The 18956-nt window shown below is 53.2% G+C and overlaps 2 protein-coding genes across 2 annotated transcripts in view; one reads left to right on the top strand and one right to left on the bottom strand.

Moving 5' to 3' along the window:
• Positions 1-3649: 3649 nt before the first annotated feature.
• Positions 3650-4653, bottom strand: LOC144246547 (olfactory receptor 14J1-like). Its single transcript, XM_077784458.1, has one exon. It carries the CDS (start codon positions 4580-4582, stop codon positions 3650-3652), a length of 933 nt encoding a protein of 310 aa, XP_077640584.1. The 5' UTR covers positions 4583-4653.
• Positions 4654-15362: 10709 nt separating this feature from the next.
• Positions 15363-18956, top strand: part of LOC144246548 (uncharacterized) — a 319583-nt gene continuing 315989 nt past the window's right edge. Inside the window, 3 exon segments of the mRNA XM_077784459.1 lie at positions 15363-15581; positions 16867-17175; positions 17884-18171. Of these exon segments, the coding sequence (XP_077640585.1) occupies positions 15363-15581; positions 16867-17175; positions 17884-18171 (816 nt within the window).

Raw genomic sequence — 18956 nt, forward strand, 5'->3', positions numbered from 1 at the left:
TGATGTCATGGACCATTCTGTCATAGATCACTCATGTGATGTCATAGCCCACTATTTGACCTCATGTGACCAGATGATAAATTGTCTCCACCAGGTGAGCTAACATCTGGATCTTGTTCTCCAAAACCAACAGGCCTATGGAGACCACACAATGCCCATTGTGGGATAAGGGGAACTAGAAGTTCACCAGCCTCAGTGTCCTGCCAGCTCAGCCAGGCCCATGGGAACATTGGGGTCCATGACCTCCAGGCACCACCAGAGAGACCCCCAGGACAGAGAAAGGCATGCAAAAGGGGAGGGGAAATATGTTAATGATTTTGGGGAAATGATTATCACATGTGTGTTTAGTCCAGCACAATCAATGAATAAGTGTGCAAAATCCAGAATATGAAACAGAAACTTTCTTGCACTCAGCATGCTTGGCTTTGGGAGGAGCTATCCCCCGTGCATCCAACTGAATAAAGAATGCTGCTTATAATGCTGCACTGGTGTTAAGGAGTTTTTTGGTTTAGCGAATTTTTGGTAACACTCCACTCCCAAGGAGAGCTCTGTCTGCTGCTGTTCACAAACAGGGAAGGGCTGGTGGCAGATGTGGGGGTCAGAGGCTGCCTGGGGCACTGGGACCATGAAATAATCAAGTTTTCAATGATCTGTGAAAGAAGGAGGGGCAGCAATGAAACTTCCACACTGGAATTAGGAAGGGCAGACTTTGGCTTATTTAGGATGCAGATTTGGGGAGTACAAAATCAGGTCCTGATTTTTTAAGGGAAACAGTCCTTAAAAACAAAGGAGTCCAGCAGGATGGAGATATTTCCAGAAAGTAACCTTAAGGGGGAAGGAGCAGTCTGTCCCAGTGTGGCAAATGATGAGCTGGTGAGGAAAATGACTGTCCTGGCTGCCCGTGAAGGTTTTGTGGGAACTCAGGGGAATAAAGAGGGTGCATCAACTTTGCACAGAAGGCCGGGCAACTTAGGAAGTGTTTAAGGACGTTGTTAGGTCACGGAGAAAGAGAAGTTGAGAGGTGAAATCTCAATTAAAGCTTAACCTGGCCACTTCTCTGAAAAATAATAGAAAATGTTTCTATAAGCAAATTATTAGCAAAACATCGGATAAAGAGAACCTCTACTATTCTTTAATGGATGCAGTGGAGAATATAAGAACTAAAGACAAGGAAAAGGCTGAGCTACTTAAGACCTTGTCTGTCTCAATTTTCAATATTAGGACAGGCTGTCCTCAGGACAAGAATTCTCCTGACATGGTAGATGGTCACAGGGAGCAGAGCAGCCCTCTATAATCCAGGAGGAAGCAGCTGCTGACCTGCTGAGCTGCTCAGATTCTCACAGGTGGATGGGATGGGATGGGATCCATCCCAGGGGGATGAGGGAGCTGGTGGATGAGCTCCCCAAGCTTCTCCCCATCATTTACCATCAGTCCTGGCTCACCAGGGAGGTCCCAGAGCACTGGAGGTGCCAGTGTGAGCCCATCCCCAGGAAGGGCTGGAAGGAGGATCTGGGGAGCTCCAGGCCTGCCAGCCTGACCTTGGTGCCTGGCAAGGTTATGGAACAGATCACCTTGAGAGCCACCACAGGGCACCCACAGGATGGCCGAGGGGTCAGAGCCAGCCAGCATGGATTTAAGAGGGGCAGGTCCTGCCTGAGCAACCTGATCTCCTTTTATAACCAGGTGACCCACCTGTGGATGTGGGAAAGGCTGTGGATGTGTCCATCTGGACTTCAGCAGAGCCTTGGACACTGTCTCTGACAGCATTCTCTGGAAAAGCTGCAGCCCACGGCTTGGGCAGGTTCCCTCCTGGCTGGGAGATGGAAGAGCTGGCTGGAGGCTGGGCCCAGAGAGGGGTGGGGATGGTGCTGCACCCAGCTGGTGTCCAGTCCCTGGTGCTGTCCCCAGGGATCTGTGTTGGGCCCAGTCCTGTTTGACATCTTCACTGATGATCTGGGGGAGGGGATCGAGCCCACCATCCCCAAATTTGGAGATGACACCAAGCTGGGTGTGAGTGTGGATCTGCTGGAGGGCAGGACAAGAAGACACAGCCTTCAGCTGCACCAGGGGAGGTTTAGGCTGGACAAGAGGAAGAAGTTCTTCACAGAAAGGGTGAGTGGGCATTGGAATGGGCAGGCTAGGGGGGAGGTGGCAGAGTCACTGTCCCTCTCCAGTGACACTCAGTGGCATGGTCTGGGTGACAAGGTGGTATTAGGACATTGGCTGGACTTGGTGATCCCAAAGGTCTTTTCCAACCTATTTGATTCTGTCATTCTGTGATGACTGGGACACTCTGGGGCCATTGTGACAGTGCAGGGCCTCATGGAACTAAGAGGACCATGGTGACACTGTGCAGCCCCATAGAACCAGGGCTCCATTGTGGTGCTCTGGGGCCCAGTGGAACAAGGGAGTCCCTGTGACACTGGGTCCTGGTGGAACCACAGAGGCCATGGTGACACTGCGGGGCCTCGTGTGACCGAGGGGTTTCACCCCTGTGACACTGCCAAACCAAGGAGAGCATTGGGAGAGTCCAGGGCCCAGGGGAACCAAGGGGCCCTTCTGACACTGCGGGGCCTCATGGAACCAAGGGGACGATGTGACACTGCAGGACCTTGTGGAACCAAGGGGCCACTGTGACACTCTGGGGCCTCAGGGAATCTGGAAGACCATTGTGACACTGTGTGGCCTTGTGGAAACAAGAAGTCCATTGTGACACTAAGGGGACTTGTGGAAGCACAGAGAGCATTCTGACAGTGTGGGACCTCATAGGACCATGGGGCCTTTGTGACACCCTGGGGCCCCATGGAACTAAGGGGCCACTGTGAAACTTCAGCACCAACGAGAACATTGTGACACTGTGAACCCCATGGAACCAAGGAGAACATTGTCACATTTTGGGCCCCATGGAACCAAGGAGACCAGTGTGACAGTGCAGGGCCTGGTGTAACCAAAGGGACATTTTGACGCTGAGGGGCCCCTTGGAACCAAGGACATCTCGGCAGATGACACCAAGCTGGATGTGAGTGTTGATCTGCTGGAGGGTAGGAGGGCTCTGAACAGGGCCCTGGACAGGCTGGATCCAGGGCCCAAATCCAACAAGGTGAGGTTTAACAAGTCCAAGTGCTGGGTCCTGCATTTTGGCCATAACAACCCCTGCAGTGCTACAGGCTGGGGACAGAGGGGCTGGACAGCAGCCAGGTAGAAAGGGACCTGCAGGGACTGATGGACAGCAGGCTGGACATGAGCCAGCAGAGTGCTCAGGTGGCCAAGAAGGCCAATGGCTCCTGGCCTGGATCAGGAATGGTGTGGCCAGCAGGAGCAGAGCTGCTGTGCCAGCCCTGATCTGCCCCAGCTCTGGACACAGACATTGCTGCTGCAGCTCCAGAGAAGGCAACAAAAAGGCATCTCTGCAGAAAACTCTGCTGGGAGATCCTTTAGTTCCTTGAAAGCCACCAAGAGCGCAGTCCCTGAAAGAAGTCTGTGGTCACAGGGAAAGTGGAGAGAATCAAGATAAGAATTGGCACACACCATGACATTTCTTTCTGGAGAATCTGAAAAACTTAAAGAAAAAGAACCTGAAAAATAAAGCCAACAAGAAATATCAAAGACATCTTTTATTACAAGTGATTTGCAGAAATTAGCCGTCAGTTTAATGTTCCTGAAAGCATCCAGTCATCAGTCTCCTCACTGCAGCCTTGAGCTCCTGGTTCCTCAGGCTGTAGATGAGGGGGTTCAGGGCTGGAGGCACCACCGAGTACAGAACTGAAAGGGCCAGATCCAGAGATGGGGAGGAGAGGGAGGGAGGCTTCAGGTAGGCAAACATTACAGTGCTGACAAACAGGGAGACCACAGCCAGGTGAGGGAGGCAGGTGGAAAAAGCTTTGTGCTGTCCCTGCTCAGAGGGGATCCTCAGCACAGCCCTGAAGATCTGCACATAGGAGAAAACAATGAACACAAAACAGCCAAATGCTAAAAAGATAGAAAACACAAGACGCCCCAGTTCCCTGACATAGGATTTGGAGCAGGAGAGCTTGAGGATCTGTGGGATTTCACAGAAGAACTGGCCCAGGGCATTGCCATGGCACAGGGGCAGGGAAAATGTATTGGCTGTGTGCAGCAGAGCATTGAGAAAGGCACTGGCCCAGGCAGCTGCTGCCATGTGGGCACAAGCTCTGCTGCCCAGGAGGGTCCTGTAGTGCAGGGGTTTGCAGATGGATATGTAGCGGTCATAGCACATGATGGTCAGCAGGAAATACTCTGATCCAAGGAAGAACAGAAAGAAAAAGAGCTGTGCAGCACATCCTGTGTAGGAGATGTTCCTGGTGTCCCAGAGGGAATTGTGCATGGCTTTGGGGACAGTGGTGCAGATGGAGCCCAGGTCGCTGAGGGCCAGGTTGAGCAGGAAGAAGAACATGGGCGTGTGCAGGTGGTGGCCGCAGGCTACGGCGCTGATGATGAGGCCGTTGCCCAGGAGGGCAGCCAGGGAGATGCCCAGGAAGAGGCAGAAGTGCAGGAGCTGCAGCTGCCGCGTGTCTGCCAGTGCCAGCAGGAGGAAGTGGCTGATGGAGCTGCTGTTGGACATTTGCTGTGGCTGCACATGGACACCTGTTCATGGCGAATGGCAGTGAAGAGTTAGAGAAGATACCTTTACCCAAAATCAAAGCCATTTCCCATACACACTCCTCTGTCACACACACGGACAGACTTTTGTGTTTATGAGTTCTGGGGTTTTCTTTATAAGCTCCCCTATATCTGTCCTGCTATTCTTGGATATGAGAAACCCTCAGCATTTCTGCTGCACTCAGGGAGAACAGAGCAAGGTTTGTGAGGCAAAGTGATGAGTGGAGAGTGAGGGGATATGCTCTGTCATTCTGACCTGTTTAGAATTTTTCTGGGCTTTAACCTTTCCCCAGGGAAGGATGATCAGCTTCCCACATTTTCCCTCAAAACCTCCAGGTACAGCTCAGAGCAGATAGATGCACCACAGCCCAGCTCCATATTTGCAGGCAAGGGCTCACATTGCTCATTTCACCAACCCAGCAGCATTTTCAGGGTCACAACAGTTCTGCCTTTCCCCATCAATCTTACCTCTCAGAGATGCTCTAGGACAGCTTTGCACCCTGCATTGAAGCTCCCAGCTTGGACTGAAATCTCAGGGAGACTTCCAAGTGTCCTTCTGATGGCACTGGATGAAGGGAGGTGCAGGTCCTTCCCTGGCTGCACTGCCAGCATTGCCCAGAGCCGGGCACTGGGGACAGCTGTGTCACCCTGAGCCAGCTGTGCCCCTGCCAGAGCCCCCAGTGCCGGGCAGCTGCTCCCAGCCCTGTGCTCTGCAGAGGGAACTGGGCCTGGGGCTGCAGAGCTGCCCCACGGCTCTGCTGCAGCTCTGCCTGCACAGGAGGGGCTGCACGCCTTGGAGCCCCGGCCCTGAGGGCAGAGGCTTGGCTGGGGCACAGGAGGGAGGGGGCTTGTGCAGAGGGAGGGGCTGCACTGGAGGGGATCCTCTGGACATCTCTAAACTCTCCCTGCCACAGCATTTCTGGGTTTTCTTTTCTCTCCTTCCCTGATCTTCTCTCTGCTTCCTGGAGATTTTCCTCCTGCAGGTGTTTCCCTGTGCCTCATCTCTCTGTGCCAGCACTTCCAGACCCCAAATCTCTGTGCACTCTCCTTGGCCTGACAGAACCCTGCCTGTTTGCAGGGCACTGGCTGGGGCAGGTTCTGTTTGCAGCTTGGAGAAAGGACAGCGCAGACTGAGCCTGATGGCTCCAGCAAAGGTGATGCTGGTGCTGTCCATCGGCAGAGAGGCTGAAAGCATATTAGGGATCTCCTGTGAACCTATTGATCACTAAAATAACAGTTCTAATGTCTCATGCACTTGTCAAAATTCATAATCAACCTTTAATATTTATCTCCCCTCCCTGCCATACTTAAAAAGTAGGAAACTGAATAAAAAATCTCTGGAAATCTAATTTTTATCAAATCCTTGTCTTGGAAATATTCAGTGACTCATCAGAAGCCCTCAGCATTTCAGAGCTTCATGAGCATTTCACCTTCCCTGCTCCAGAAATACTCAGAGTTGTACTCACAGGGTCTGTGGGCATTGGCATGTTCCAGCTTTAGGAGATCTCTCCAGGAGCTGCAGCTGCATTGTCCTGCAGCCAGAGGTTCCTGTGCCAAGGGCTGGCAATGATTCTGCCCCAGGCACTTCTCAGCTCCTTCCCAGCCCTGACTGATTGAAGCTCTCTGTGCCTCTGTGCTGTGCCCAGGCTGGCTGCAGGCAGTGCCCCAGCCCTGCTGGGCTGGGAGAAGAGCTGCTCAGCAAGAGAAATGTGCTTTTGAAGCTTTTCCTGGTTACCAGGATCACCCTCTGTGCCAGGAGCCCGGCCCAGCTCAGCAGCACAGACACAGCACAAGGACTTTAATGACCCTCTGGGGCTTTGTGCTCAGGCCCTGAACATCAGGCCCTGAGAGGGAGCTGCAGAAACCTCTCCAGAACTCCAAGTCAGAATCCAGCTCCAAAGTTTCTTGGACTTTTAATGGGTCCCACTGAGGGACACGACTGAGAAAGTGTCCCCAGGCCCCAGGCAGAGCAGAGAACTGGAGGCATTGATGCCAGGAGGGGACAAAGAGAAGCCAAGTCTTGGTGCCCTGGGGCACAGCAGGGTCTGTGCCACCAAGGGATGTGAGGAGACACCTTGTCCTGAGGCCCTGGGGCCTCCTGGCACAGCCCCAGCCAGGCTGGGCACTGTCAGCCCCTGGTCCTGCCCTCAGCATCCCCCGCTAGCCCACATCCCAGTGGCCTCAAGGATCTGCTGGAAGGAGACCCTGGGGAGCCTTGGTCAGGAATGGCCCTGGGGGCTCCTCCATGCTCCCAGGGACTGCAGGTTTTTCAAAGGACTTTTGGTTTGGCTTTTGCCTTGGAGTCTCTGATAGCTTTCTGCAATCATGGCCTCCAATTATCTGCTTTAATTAGTCCCTGGAGAAGCTTTGTAATTAAAAATACTCAGTGCACCTTATTAATGCTTCAAGGTACTTCAGTTTTAATAAGGTATTTGGTGTTTCCCTTTTGCTACAGACTCTGAGAGAGGTTTGTGCAATCATGGCCCCAATTATCTGCTTTAATGAGTCCCTTGAGAGCTTTGTACTGACACTCAGTGAGGCACAAAATTGCTTTGAGATACTGAACTTTTGTAAGGTACTTTGGATTTTCCTTTCCACATTGAAAATTCTTTGTGCCATTTTGAGTCTCTGATAGGATTTTGTGCCATCCTGTCCTCCAGTTCTCTCCTCCAAGGAGTCCATGAGGAGCCTGTGTTGGGGATGGACCTCACTGGGTCCCATTAATGCTTTGTGACATTTTGGGTGTTTCTTCTATCTCTGACTCCTGGAAAGGTTTGTGCAATCTCCTTTCAGGCCCTGAGGTTCCAGGGCTCATCTCCAAATGCACCATGTGGGTCATTAGGGTCAAGCCAGTCCTGACAAACCATGGCTCTGCCTTGATTTCTCTCTGCTATAATGCAGTTCTTAAGGACGTTTTCTGCAGCAATTTTGGTTCACCAATTTGATATTTCTCGGCCACTGTGGTGGGTTCGATGTTGGCAAATTACCAGTGCACACACTAGAATATACTTATTCCTTTCCTGCTGTGAGATAAGATTAGGAGAAAGGCAAAGTAGCTCAAAATTTTAAGATTATAAAGAAAAATTTATTAACAGTAACTGAAAGAAAGAGTAATGAAAAACAGAACAAAACTTTCAGAACCCTCCCCCTCTCCATACAACCTGACACTGTAAAGAGACAAACCCTAAAATTTTCTTTCCATTTTCCCACCTTTAGAACAGACTTTCTTCACTTCACTTAGGGAGAGAAGTTCCTCTTGTTAATGCTATGGAGACTTCTCCACAAAAAAACAGTTATCTCATGGCTTTTAATTTCCATGAATAGTATTTGCTTAGAAAAATCTGTAATCATGAAGTCCCTCCCATTTTTTCACAGCTTTTCCCACAGCTGTGCTTATGGGCCATGTCTACTTCTGGGGTTGTAGTTTCAAGATGAGCTGTTTAAGAGCAAAGGTTCTCTTCTTCTATTTCCGAAATCATCTTCATCTCTGGGAACAGAGGTCTCCTTCTCTCCCTGAAGGCACAGGGTCTCATCACTCTTTCTTTTAAAACTTATCATGGGATCACAGCTACTGCAACATTTGCTTACTTTAGCACAGAAGCCTTTGCTGAACAAATCATCTTCCCATACTTTTCAATGCCTTATTGGGAAAAAAAGAGTCTGATGTATCAATGACATCCTTCTCCATAGCTTTACCAGAGGATTCCAGCCCCAAGATCAAGGCATCTCCTCATCCCTCCCATCTGGGACTCAACTTCCTCTTCCCTGCCCTCGGTGTGTTCATGTTGCTCCTCTGTGTGCCTGCTCTGTGTCCTTTTCTCTCACTGGAGGGAGGATGGCAGCACTGGCAGAGTCAATATCTGCCCGGGGCTGCAGATGGTTCCATGAGCCCGGCCGGGCTCGGTGGCCAATTCTAATTTTGGCCATGGGCCCTGGACATGAAGACCAGTTCTTTTCCTTAGGAATGAAGGAACAGAACTCCACTGCTTTTGGGGCAGATGAGAAGTGACCACCAGAGGCAAAGGCCAGCCAGAGCTGCCAGATTTTGTTCTGAGACATACCCTTGAATATAGGAAAGATTTTAGGCAGAGTGTCAGTTTCAGCAATGGGCATCTGAAAAGACAAATGGTTCTTTTCCATACAAAGGAAACAATGGAGCCCCAGTGCTCCAGGAGCTGATGAGAGGCAGACCTTGACACTCCAACATCAGCCAGACCTGTCAGGTGGCCCCTGGGAGGCCAAGCCAGCCAGACCTGGTCCATGTTCCCTCGCTTCCATGGGGCCCCACAGTGTCCCAATGGTCCCTTGCTTCCAGGAGGTCCTGAGGTGTCACAATGCCCCCTTGGTGACACCAGGCCCTGAAGGGTTGGAATGGTCTCCATGGTTCCATCAAGCCCCACAGAGTCATAATGGTCTCTGGGTCCATGAAGCCCCGCGGTGTCACCATGGCCCCTTGGTTCCATGGGCTCCAGTGGTGCCACAATGATCCCCTTGGTTCCATGAGGTGCCCACAGTGTCACAGTGATCTCCATGGGAAGGAAAGAACCGAGCCCCAGCGTGGCAGGGGCAGCCACCAGAGGCCAAGGCCAGTCAGGCTTGACAATACTGGCAAATTTTGCTTGGGAGTAATCCTTGGATATAGGGAATTTTAGAGATGGAATCCCAATTTCAGACATGGACATCTGGAGTTGAAGGACGGTTCTTTTCCAAAGGAAGAAAAGCACGGAACACCGGTGTTTCAGAGGCAGATGAAAGGTGGCCACCAGAGTCCTGGGCTAGCCATACCTCTCTGTCTAAAAGCAACCCCTGGACATAGGGTATTTCAGAGTTTGTATCCCAGTTTCGCCCATTCCTGCATAGACAAGGATGGTTCTTTTCCATAGGAAGGAAAGCACAGAGCCCCAGTGTTTCAAAGGCAAAGAAGAAAGAGGTGGCTCCTGGGCGTCTCAGCCAACCAGACCTCTTCTTCCTGGCAGCTTTTGTCATGGAGGAACCCTTGGCTATATGGAATTTAGGAAGAGGAATCTCAGTTTTGACCATAAACACCTTGAGAAGAAGGATGGTTCTTTTTTACTGGAAGGAAAGTGTAGCAGTCATGCTGGCATGGTAGCATGGAGGATTGTTTTAGAAAGGCCTTGGGAATGGTAAACTGAGGAAAAGGATACATTCATGTATGCCCCATTGTATTAGAAAGGCCTTGGGAATGGTAAACCGAGGTAAAAGATACATTTATGTATGCTCCACTGTCTCGGGAAAGTCCCGCTTCAGCATTCCTCTGTAGACCCCCTTCTCCCCACCCCTGAGCAGTTCCTATTGGACCTGGCCCCTGGGGTGGTTCTGATGTGCCTTAGCTGGACACTGTCTCTATTGTTTAAGACCTTATCTCTTAATTTTGCTGTATAAAACTGTATCTGGGCAATAGCCCAGGGCCTTTGGTCACTGCAACGCTTCAGGCAATACAATCTATCTGGACAAGCATACCATTGGTCTCTCTTGGTCTCTTTATCTTGAACCCTAGCGGCGACTGAGGCAGCGCCGCAGCTCGGACCGTGCTAACCCAGACGCTGCCTGGTAAGCCCAGGGCAGCAGGACCGTGAAAAACCCTGACCCCGGAGGGGACAGCTAGCCGGAGGGTCCCGGGGGGCCGGGGAGGGGCGGGGGACAGCGGCGAGGAACCCCCGAGAGCAAAGTGGCGGTCAAAAGAGAAGCAACAAGTGGCGCACCAACGTTGGGCTTTGCACTGGTTTGAGCAAGTCTGCCCCAGCCGTCGTGGACAGTGCACTGGCTAGGAGCTTTTCCAGACACTTTGCAGTGTCACCGCGAGCTGCAGAGTGGAGAGCGGTGTGAATAAACCGCCACACAGGCTGTCAGCTCCGTGGGGAGAAGCTCTGGGATCACGCTGGTGGTGTGAGGCACTTGCCTCTCCACACAGCCCAGCAGGACTGTTGCCGTGGAGACAGACGCCGATTTCTGTCCGGCGAGGTCGCCACGGGTCGGACGGCACCTCTCCACACCCGGGAGACCGCCCGGGGTTCGGGAACCATTGCTGCAGTGGTGTCTAAAGGACGGCGGTGGGTGAGTCTCAGTTTCTGGGGGGCAGGGGCCCGGCCAGGAGACATCGGCTCCTGTGTGCCCGTGGTGGGACACGACAGCGCGCAGGCGTGACGGGAGTCTCCGTCGTAGCTTTAGAACTTTGTGTTTGCTGCAGTAATTGGTTGAGATTTGCTGTGAAGCCAGCCATGGGTGTCAGGCTGACTACACAGCAGAAAGAGATTTATAAACAAGTTCAGGAACCCCTGCAGAGTGCAGGTGTCAAATTTCCTAAGAGCCTTGTGAAAGAGTTTGTCAGATGGTTATCAGTAAGTTTTCCGGAGGTAACAGAGCAAGTAGTGAGAGAAAGACGATTTTGGAAGCGTGTGGGTGCAGTGCTGACAAAGGCAGGAGATCCCTCAGTGAAAGAAGGTTTTATGAGAATGTTTTTGTTCATTTACGATGTTGTGAAAGAGAGTGCAGACACTCAGGGCGCCCGGGGAGCAGAAAAGAGCCCCGTTGCGTCCCCTGTGTCCCCCCGCACCCCCTGCGGTGAGAAAACTAACCGTGCAGATGTAGATTTAGTTTCTAACCCTTCTCCATCTCCTGCTTTCGCTCCCGCAGCTGAAAATCCATGCTTTGCACTCCCCCCCTCCCCCCCTCTGTGCAGCCTCCGCAAGATGGAGGCGGCCACGCAGTGTTCCCTGTGCTCCCTGTGCCAGCCCTCGCACCCCTCCCTTCACCCGTCCCCGATCCCAACGCCTCCGCCCTTGCGGCGATTCAGCCCATGGTTCAGCCCGCATTCCAGCCCACATTCCAGCCTGAAGTCCAGCCCTCAGCTCCTCCTCTCGCAGTTGCATCACCACCCCCTGTCCCTGCTCCGCTCCACATGGCCCCGCCGGCTGCGGCCACTCCCACACAAGTCAGCCCCTCTCCCTGTCTCTCTCCCAGTCTCCCTGACAACGGCAGCGCCGAGACTGTCAGCACGAGGAACCAGGTCAGAGACTGGAAACCTGGTCAGAGACTGAACCTGGTCAGAGACACCGACCCTGCGTTCCTGGCCCCTGTGATCTATAATGCCAGGGGACAGAACGCCAAATGGGAGCCCCTTTCGTATGATAGTATTAGGGAACTTTGCAAAACAAAGTGTAAGTTTGGGGAAAGAAGTGAATTTTTTAAGAGCATTTTAAAAGCTACTCTAAGCTCCAAAACATATGTCCCTGCTGACTTGAAACGTCTTTTCAGTTGCTTGCTCCCTCAGTCTGAGTTTAGATTGTGGGAAAGAACCTGGAAAAGGATTGCAGGACATCTCCTCCCAGAGATTTTGCAAAGTCCAAGCCATTCCACAGATATAGAGGATGAGGAAATCACTTTAGAACATCTAGTGGGTGAGGGTGATTGGAGCCAAGCTGAAAAGCAAGCATCCCCAGAGCAGTGTTGGACCTGTCCAGGGATGCAGCAGAACATGCATTTTTTAACATGCCTTTTAAAGAACCTGTTGTTTCTTATACCGCTTTGAAGCAGTCTGTTGCAGAACCATTCATGGATTTTGTGGATCGAGTGCGAGCCTCTGTGGAAAAGAGGGTGCAAAATCCAGAGCTCCAAGACCAACATACATTAGAACTTGTCACTGCAAATGCAAATGAAGCCTGTCAGCGAGTCATCCTGGCCCTTCCATCATCGCCTCCCCCCACACTCGATCAGCTCATCGAGGAGTGCACCAGGAAAGCTGTGCTGATGACAGAGGACTCAGTGATAAAGCCACGGGAAAGGGTGGTTGCTGCAGTAGCAGCAACCCCGAGGACTCCAGGGTCCGCAGGGCCTCCTCAACAAGGGGGGAAAGTGGGAGGGTGGGGAATCTTTTTCCTTTATACTGGCAGAGCAAATTGTATCTTTTTCAGAGTTAGTTCACTTTGTTGTATGATTTTATCTTTCTTTCAGACTAGCAGAATGTCAATTTCCACATTCCTGCTCATCGTTTGGTTCCAGGGAATGGCCATCTACCCTTCCACAGTGGATGCATGGATTGTTCCACAGCCCAAGAAAAATGTATGGGTCACGCTAGCCCAAGCCTTGCAACAGGATCATATGTGTTTGTCCACTGCCTCAGCAGAAAATCCAATGTCCACATGTTTAATAGGGGTGCCAAGTAAGGAGGATGAGTTCCCAATTGATCTGGTCCATTTGCAAAAGCAGGTGAACGAAAATAAAATACCTAAAGGTGCAGGACAAATTAAAGCACCAGTGCGAAACCCCCTCATTTTGTGGCAAGGATGGGTCTCACATTTGCCCACTGCCAAGGGAGAGCCCCAGGAATTAGAACTCCTAGGCTCTGCAAAAGCTGAATTTTGCATTCAATTTGATTTTTCCCCAACCAAAGAAGTAAAATTATATGAGCATGTCAAACAGTACAAGGTAGAATTCAGAGCAGGTCAATGGGGCACAGCTGTCTACAAGCTGAAATTTGCATCCACCACTGATTTCCGTCCACGCAAGCTGGACAAGGGAATGTTTCTTATCTGTGGGGACAGAGCATACCCAGGAATCCCCTCTCGTCTTATTGGAGGTCCATGCACTTTTGGGCATCTGACCCTTGCTTCCCCCAACATGACCCAAATTCCAATTGGGCAAGCAAAAGGTGAGAAAAAAATTACTAAGCGGAGTGCGAGTCAATTTGATGAACATTGTGATGCGGAAATTTACCATTGGGCAAAATCCAAAAGAGTTGCCATCTCTGTGTTTTTACCATGGGTTGTGGCAGCCAAAGCATTGAGTGAATTAGGCAATCTAGAATGCTGGGTGACCAAGCAGGCAAATTTAACATCAGCAGCCCTGAGTGACCTCCTAGAAGACGAGGAAATAACCAGAAAGGCTACCCTCCAGAATAGGGCAGCTATTGATTTCCTGCTGTTGGCACATGGTCATGGATGTAAAGAATTTGATGGGTTGTGTTGTTTTGATCTGTCATCTAAAGGTCAGAGTGTCCACTCGTCCATTCAGGAAATGACAAGCCTCATTGGGAGTGTGAAGCAAGAAAATGAGGCAGTGATTCTTTTAAAAGACATCCTTTACTTTCTAGTTGCATTGTTTTTAGTTCTGTTAGCATTCGGGATTCTGAAGCGAATCATCTCCAAGGTCATCACCTCGAAGCTGAAGGCTTCTGCACCGGTTTTCATCGCTGCTGCCGACACGGAAAGCGATTGGTGGGAAGACGACAAGCAGAAAGACACTGCAGTTTAAGAGCCACAGTTTACCTTTTCCCAAGGCACTGTTCTTCTTAATAAGTAAAGAAGGGGGAATTGTAGCTATCATGCTGGCATGGTAGCATGGAGGAAGGTTTTGGAAAGGCCTTGGGAATGGTAAACTGAGGAAAAGGATACATTCATGTATGCCCCATTGTTTTAGAAAGGCTTTAGGAATGAGAAACTGAGGTAAAAGATACATTTATGTATGCTCCACTGTCTCGGGAAAGTCCCGCTTCAGCATTCCTCTGTAGACCCCCTTCTCCCCACCCCTGAGCAGCTCCCATTGGACCTGGCCCCTGGGGTGGTTCTGATGTGCCTTAGCTGAACACTGTCTCTATTGTTTAGACCTTATTTCTTAATTTTGCTGCATAAAACTGTATCTGGGCAATAGCCCAGGGCCTTTGGTCCCTGCTACCGTTCAGGCAATACAATCTCTCTGGACAAGCATACCATTGGTCTCTCTTGGTCTCTTTATCTCGAATCCTAGTGGCAACTGAGGCAACGCTGCCGCTCGGACCGTGCTAACCCAGATGCTGCCTGGTAAGCCCAGGGCAGTGGGACCGCGGAAAACCCCGGCCCCGGAGGGGACAGCTAGCCGGAGGGTCCCGGGGGGCTGGGGAGGGACGGGGGACAGCAGTGAGGAACCCTCAAAAGCAACAAGTGGCGGTCCAAAGAGAAGCAACAAGAAAACAGATTATCCAGAACCACACTTGATCTGTCTCCTCTCACTACCTGCACTTGGAGAAGGTGCTGGATAAATGATGGAGGGCAAGTGTAGGAAATCAGGAAGAACTCTGATTTTACTCCCCGTGTGCTGCCGTGCAGCCTCGGAAAGGAGAGGAGCTTTTGTGCATGGCTGAAGCGTGCGAGTCCTCCGGGAGTTCCACAACCATTCTGAAGCCTTGGACCCAGCTGTGGGTTTTTCCCTGATGCTGCTCAGTTTTGCTTCATTGTGCCCAAAATAAAAAAGATCACAGGAAACAAATTTAAACATTGTAAAAGACAAGAGCAACAGGTGACAAGACTGCGAAAATTTTTGATAGCCTAGCTTTTTCTTTTATTGAATCTTTTGTTAGTAGAGATGTTGCTAACTATTTGTTTATGACTTTTGACCCACAGGGACCTCTAATTATGCCAGTTTAGTGTTTATGATTTTTTTCACACCAGTGTACGACAGAACAGTGCAATCAAAAGCGGTTTTCTATCCCAAGGAGACTGAAACATTCATTTCTCTCTCCCAAGAAGACTAAAGCCTGTGGGTTTAGTGTCACATCCCACAGAGCTCGGCCCTGGAGCGCTGCTGCCGTGGCCGAGCGCAGCCCCGGGGCCGCTGTGCGGGTGCATTGGAAGGGCACGGACACAATGGCAGCGCTGTGTGTCTTTGTGCTCCAGGTTTGCGCTGCCCGTGCGGGCGGAGCGGGGCTGGCGGGAGCCGCGCTCCCCTCAGAGCCCCTGAGGGCGGCAGCGATGGCGGCGCCGCTCCCTCAGCGCCCGGCCCCGGCCCCGGCGGGCGGGGAGCCCTCGGCAGCGCCCGGCCGGCAGCAGGGAGCGAGCCCCGGCCCGGCCGCTGTGCCCTGGCGCCGCAGGGGCGAGGGGAGAGCCGCAGGAGCCGCTGCCTCGGGCCCTGCCCCGGGCCGGGGGCAGCGGCCGGGCCCCGGCCCCGCGGCAGCGCAGGAGGCTCTGGCGGTGCCGCTTCTCCAGCTCGGCCCGGTGCCCGGGCACGGCCCCGGCCTCGGGGCTGCCCCTGCCCCGCTCGGCTGCCCGTGCCCTGCCTGGCCGCCGAGGCCGCGCTCGCTGCCCCCGGGTGCCGCTGCTGCGGGCAGGGCCGAGCCCCGGGGCCCGGGCACAGCCCTGAGGGACACCGCTGCTCCCCGGGCTGCCGCGGCTCCTGGAGCCGCTGCCCACGAGCCCCCGGCACGGCCGTGCGGCCAATTCCTCGTGCCCTGGGCAGCGCAGCCCGCACGGCCAGGGCTCGGCACTGCGGGGCTGGGCTGCCGTGGGCCAGCGGGGCCAAAGCCTCGCAGGGCTCGGGGCACAGAATGGCCCACCAGGACACCGCTCCGGGGATGCTCCCGGCCAGCTCCTTCCCGAGCCCCCGGAACCCAGGCTGGCTCTGTGCGCTCCGGCAGCCACGGCGGGACCGGCCAACAGCTGGGGACTGGGCTTTGCCCACAGCTGAACCTGCAGAGCTGCAAGCTCTGCCCTGCACGCTGTTACAGCCACGGCAGGGACCAGGCCAGGGAGGAAGGAGGAGCCTCTATGCCTTCAGCTTCCACTGGGAAAGTTTATTCGAGGTGCAGAGAGCGGGATAAAAAAGAGTCACTCACCCTCGTTTGCAAAGGGTTTTGCTCAGATCCAAGTCAGGCGGTGGGCAGAAACAGCGAAGCAACAGGGAATCCTCAGGGCAGGAGTGAGACGATTATATCAACACAGTGGGACCATCAGGATCGGGAAAGGCACAGGGGCCAATGGGGCATCCTGGATTAGGGGATTTCCAAGTGGGTGTTTCAATCAGGGGTTGGCTAAGGGGCTGAGTGGCAGGGAACAGTCAGGATAAAATGGCAGAGTTGCCTGGACAGGTAGGGAAGGGACTGGGACAAAGGGAGGGGAATAACTTGAGCGAAGGCATAAAAGGGAGTGTACAACGTTGGGGAAAAAAAACGACTTGAGGAAAACGTGGCGGGATAACAGAATGAACCAGTTAACAATAACTTAATGAAATAAACATAAACCCCAACAGGTTCCTGTCTGCTCCAGTGCCGTTGGGGTGCCAGGGGTGGCCCTTTAAAATACGGAACATGGTGTCACGGCCCTTTGTGATGTGGGCCATGATGGCGGCCGGAGACCCTTGTGACATCAGGGAGCCCCGCCTGGGCTGAGGGTCCCCAAGGGGCGCAGAGCCCTGGGGTGCCCAGTCCCAGGAGAGCCGCTCTCTGAGGAGGACGCAGCTCCCTGGCTCTGTCTGCGCCAGACGCTGACAGCAACAGCGGCCGACAGCGACAGACAGAGACAGCAACGAGAAGAAAGCCAACTCCACCTCCCAGTCCCGCAGCACCTTGCCCAGCTGGCTGGAAGCCACCAGCGAGCCGTGGTCAGGGGCAGTGGCAGCTCAGTCCTGCCACTGTCACAGACTGAGGAGGAGGAGAGGCCCTTTGCTGAGATGGACCGTGAACTTTCCCGGAGAGAAGATGTGGATGAGACCCACCAGAGAGGAGTTCCAGGAGACCAAGAAGTGTCCCAGCAAGGAGCCAGGAGCAGCCAAGAGCTGTACCAAGGCCAGGTACGTGTGGGAGTTTGGGAAGTTTCCCAGTCCAGAGGGGGGACACACCAAGAGCTCAATGAATGGGAAGAAACCATCAGAGCTCAGGAGCTGTCCCAGTGGGAGGAGGACAGTGAGATGTACCAAGAGGGGTGGGAGAGGGAAGAACGTGTGACAACCCAAGAGATTTCCCAGTGGGAAATAGATGTGAGTGAGCGGCAGGAGATGGGATGGGGAGAGGACGAGAGGTGCCACGAGCTGTCCCTGCAGAGAGATCTGCGTGTCCCAGAGGATTCCCAAGGGCATGATGCCCAAGAGCATTCCCGGAGGGAAGGTGAGAGGTATCAAGACCTCTCAGCATGGGGACAAGGTGTACACTCCCACATGTCCCAATGGGAAGACAGGAGAGAGCTGGAATTGTCCCAAGTGAGAGACAGCAGTGTCAGGGAGCTGTGCCAAGGACCAGACGCTGCAGCCCAAGAGCTGCCCCGGTGGGACGATGTGAGTGAGCGAAAGCTGTCCCAAAGGGAGGAAGATGTGAGCAGGCAGGAGCTGTCCCAATGGGGACACAACATCAGCTCTGAGATCTGGGACAGACCCTTGTGCCCAGGGAGGGACGAGGAGCCTCAGCCTTGTCCCCCAGAGTGGCCCAGCTCTGCCAGCCCCGTGGGCACAGAGGTGGCAGCAGAGGCAGTGCCTGCCCTGACCAGCGCCTCTCCTTCCCTGCAGAGTCCCACGGAGGCCGAGCCGGCAGCTGCTGCCCCGGCTGGAGCTGCTGAGGAGGACGAGGAGGCCCCTGAGCCTCTCCTGTCCCAAGGGGAAGATTTGGGAAACCAAGAGCTGCTCCCTTGGGACGACGATGTCAGCTCCAGTTCTTTGGAGAACCCACTGGGCTCAGTAAAGGAGGAGAAGAACACCCAGACTTGTTCCTCATCCAGTGACGAGGAGCTGTCCCAGGTTGAAGAGGCCATCGAGCTCCCTCCAGGGAACAGCAACACTGACCCAGAGCTGTCCTCAGTGGAAGAGGCAATTGAGGCCATCCCATGGGACAGCGCAAGTGACCAGGAGCTGTCCCCAGTGAAAGAGTCCCTTGAGGGCATTCCAGAGGACAGCACAAGAGAGAAGGAGCTGTCCTCAGTGGAAGAGGACATCGAGGTTGTTCCAGAGGACAGCAGAAATGAGCAGGAGCTGTCCTCCGTGGAAGAGGCCATTGAGAACATTCCAGAGGACAGCACAAGAGACCAGGAGCTGTCCTTAGTGGAAGAGGCAAGTGATGATTTTGCATGGGACAGCACAAGTGACCCAGAGCTGTCCTCAGTGGAAGAGGCAATTGAAGATATTCCATGGGACAGCACAAGTGACCCAGAGCTGTCCTCCGTGGAAGAGGCCCTCGAGGACATTCCAGAGGACAGCACAAGCGACCAGGAGCTGTCCTCAGTGGACAAAACCATCAAGATTTTTCCAAAGGATGGTACAAGTGCCAAGGAGTTGTCCCCAGTGGAAGAGGCCATTGAGAACATTCCAGAGGACAGCACAAGTGATCAGGAGCTGTCCTCAGTGGAAGAGGCCATCGAGGTTGCTCCAGAGGATGGCACAAGTGACCAGGAGCTGTCCTCAGTGGAAGAAGACATCGAGGTTGCTCCAGAAGAGAGCGCAAGTGACCAGGAGCTGTCCTCAGTGGAAGAGGCCATCGAGAACATTCCAGAGGACAGTGAGAGTGACCAGGAGCTGTCCTCAGTGGAAGAAGACATAGAGAACATTCCAGAGGACAGCATGAGTGACCAGGAGCTGTCCTCAGTGGA

Source organism: Lonchura striata, chromosome 6 (genome assembly GCF_046129695.1).
Source record: "Lonchura striata isolate bLonStr1 chromosome 6, bLonStr1.mat, whole genome shotgun sequence".
Classification (NCBI taxonomy): Eukaryota; Metazoa; Chordata; class Aves; order Passeriformes; family Estrildidae; genus Lonchura; species Lonchura striata.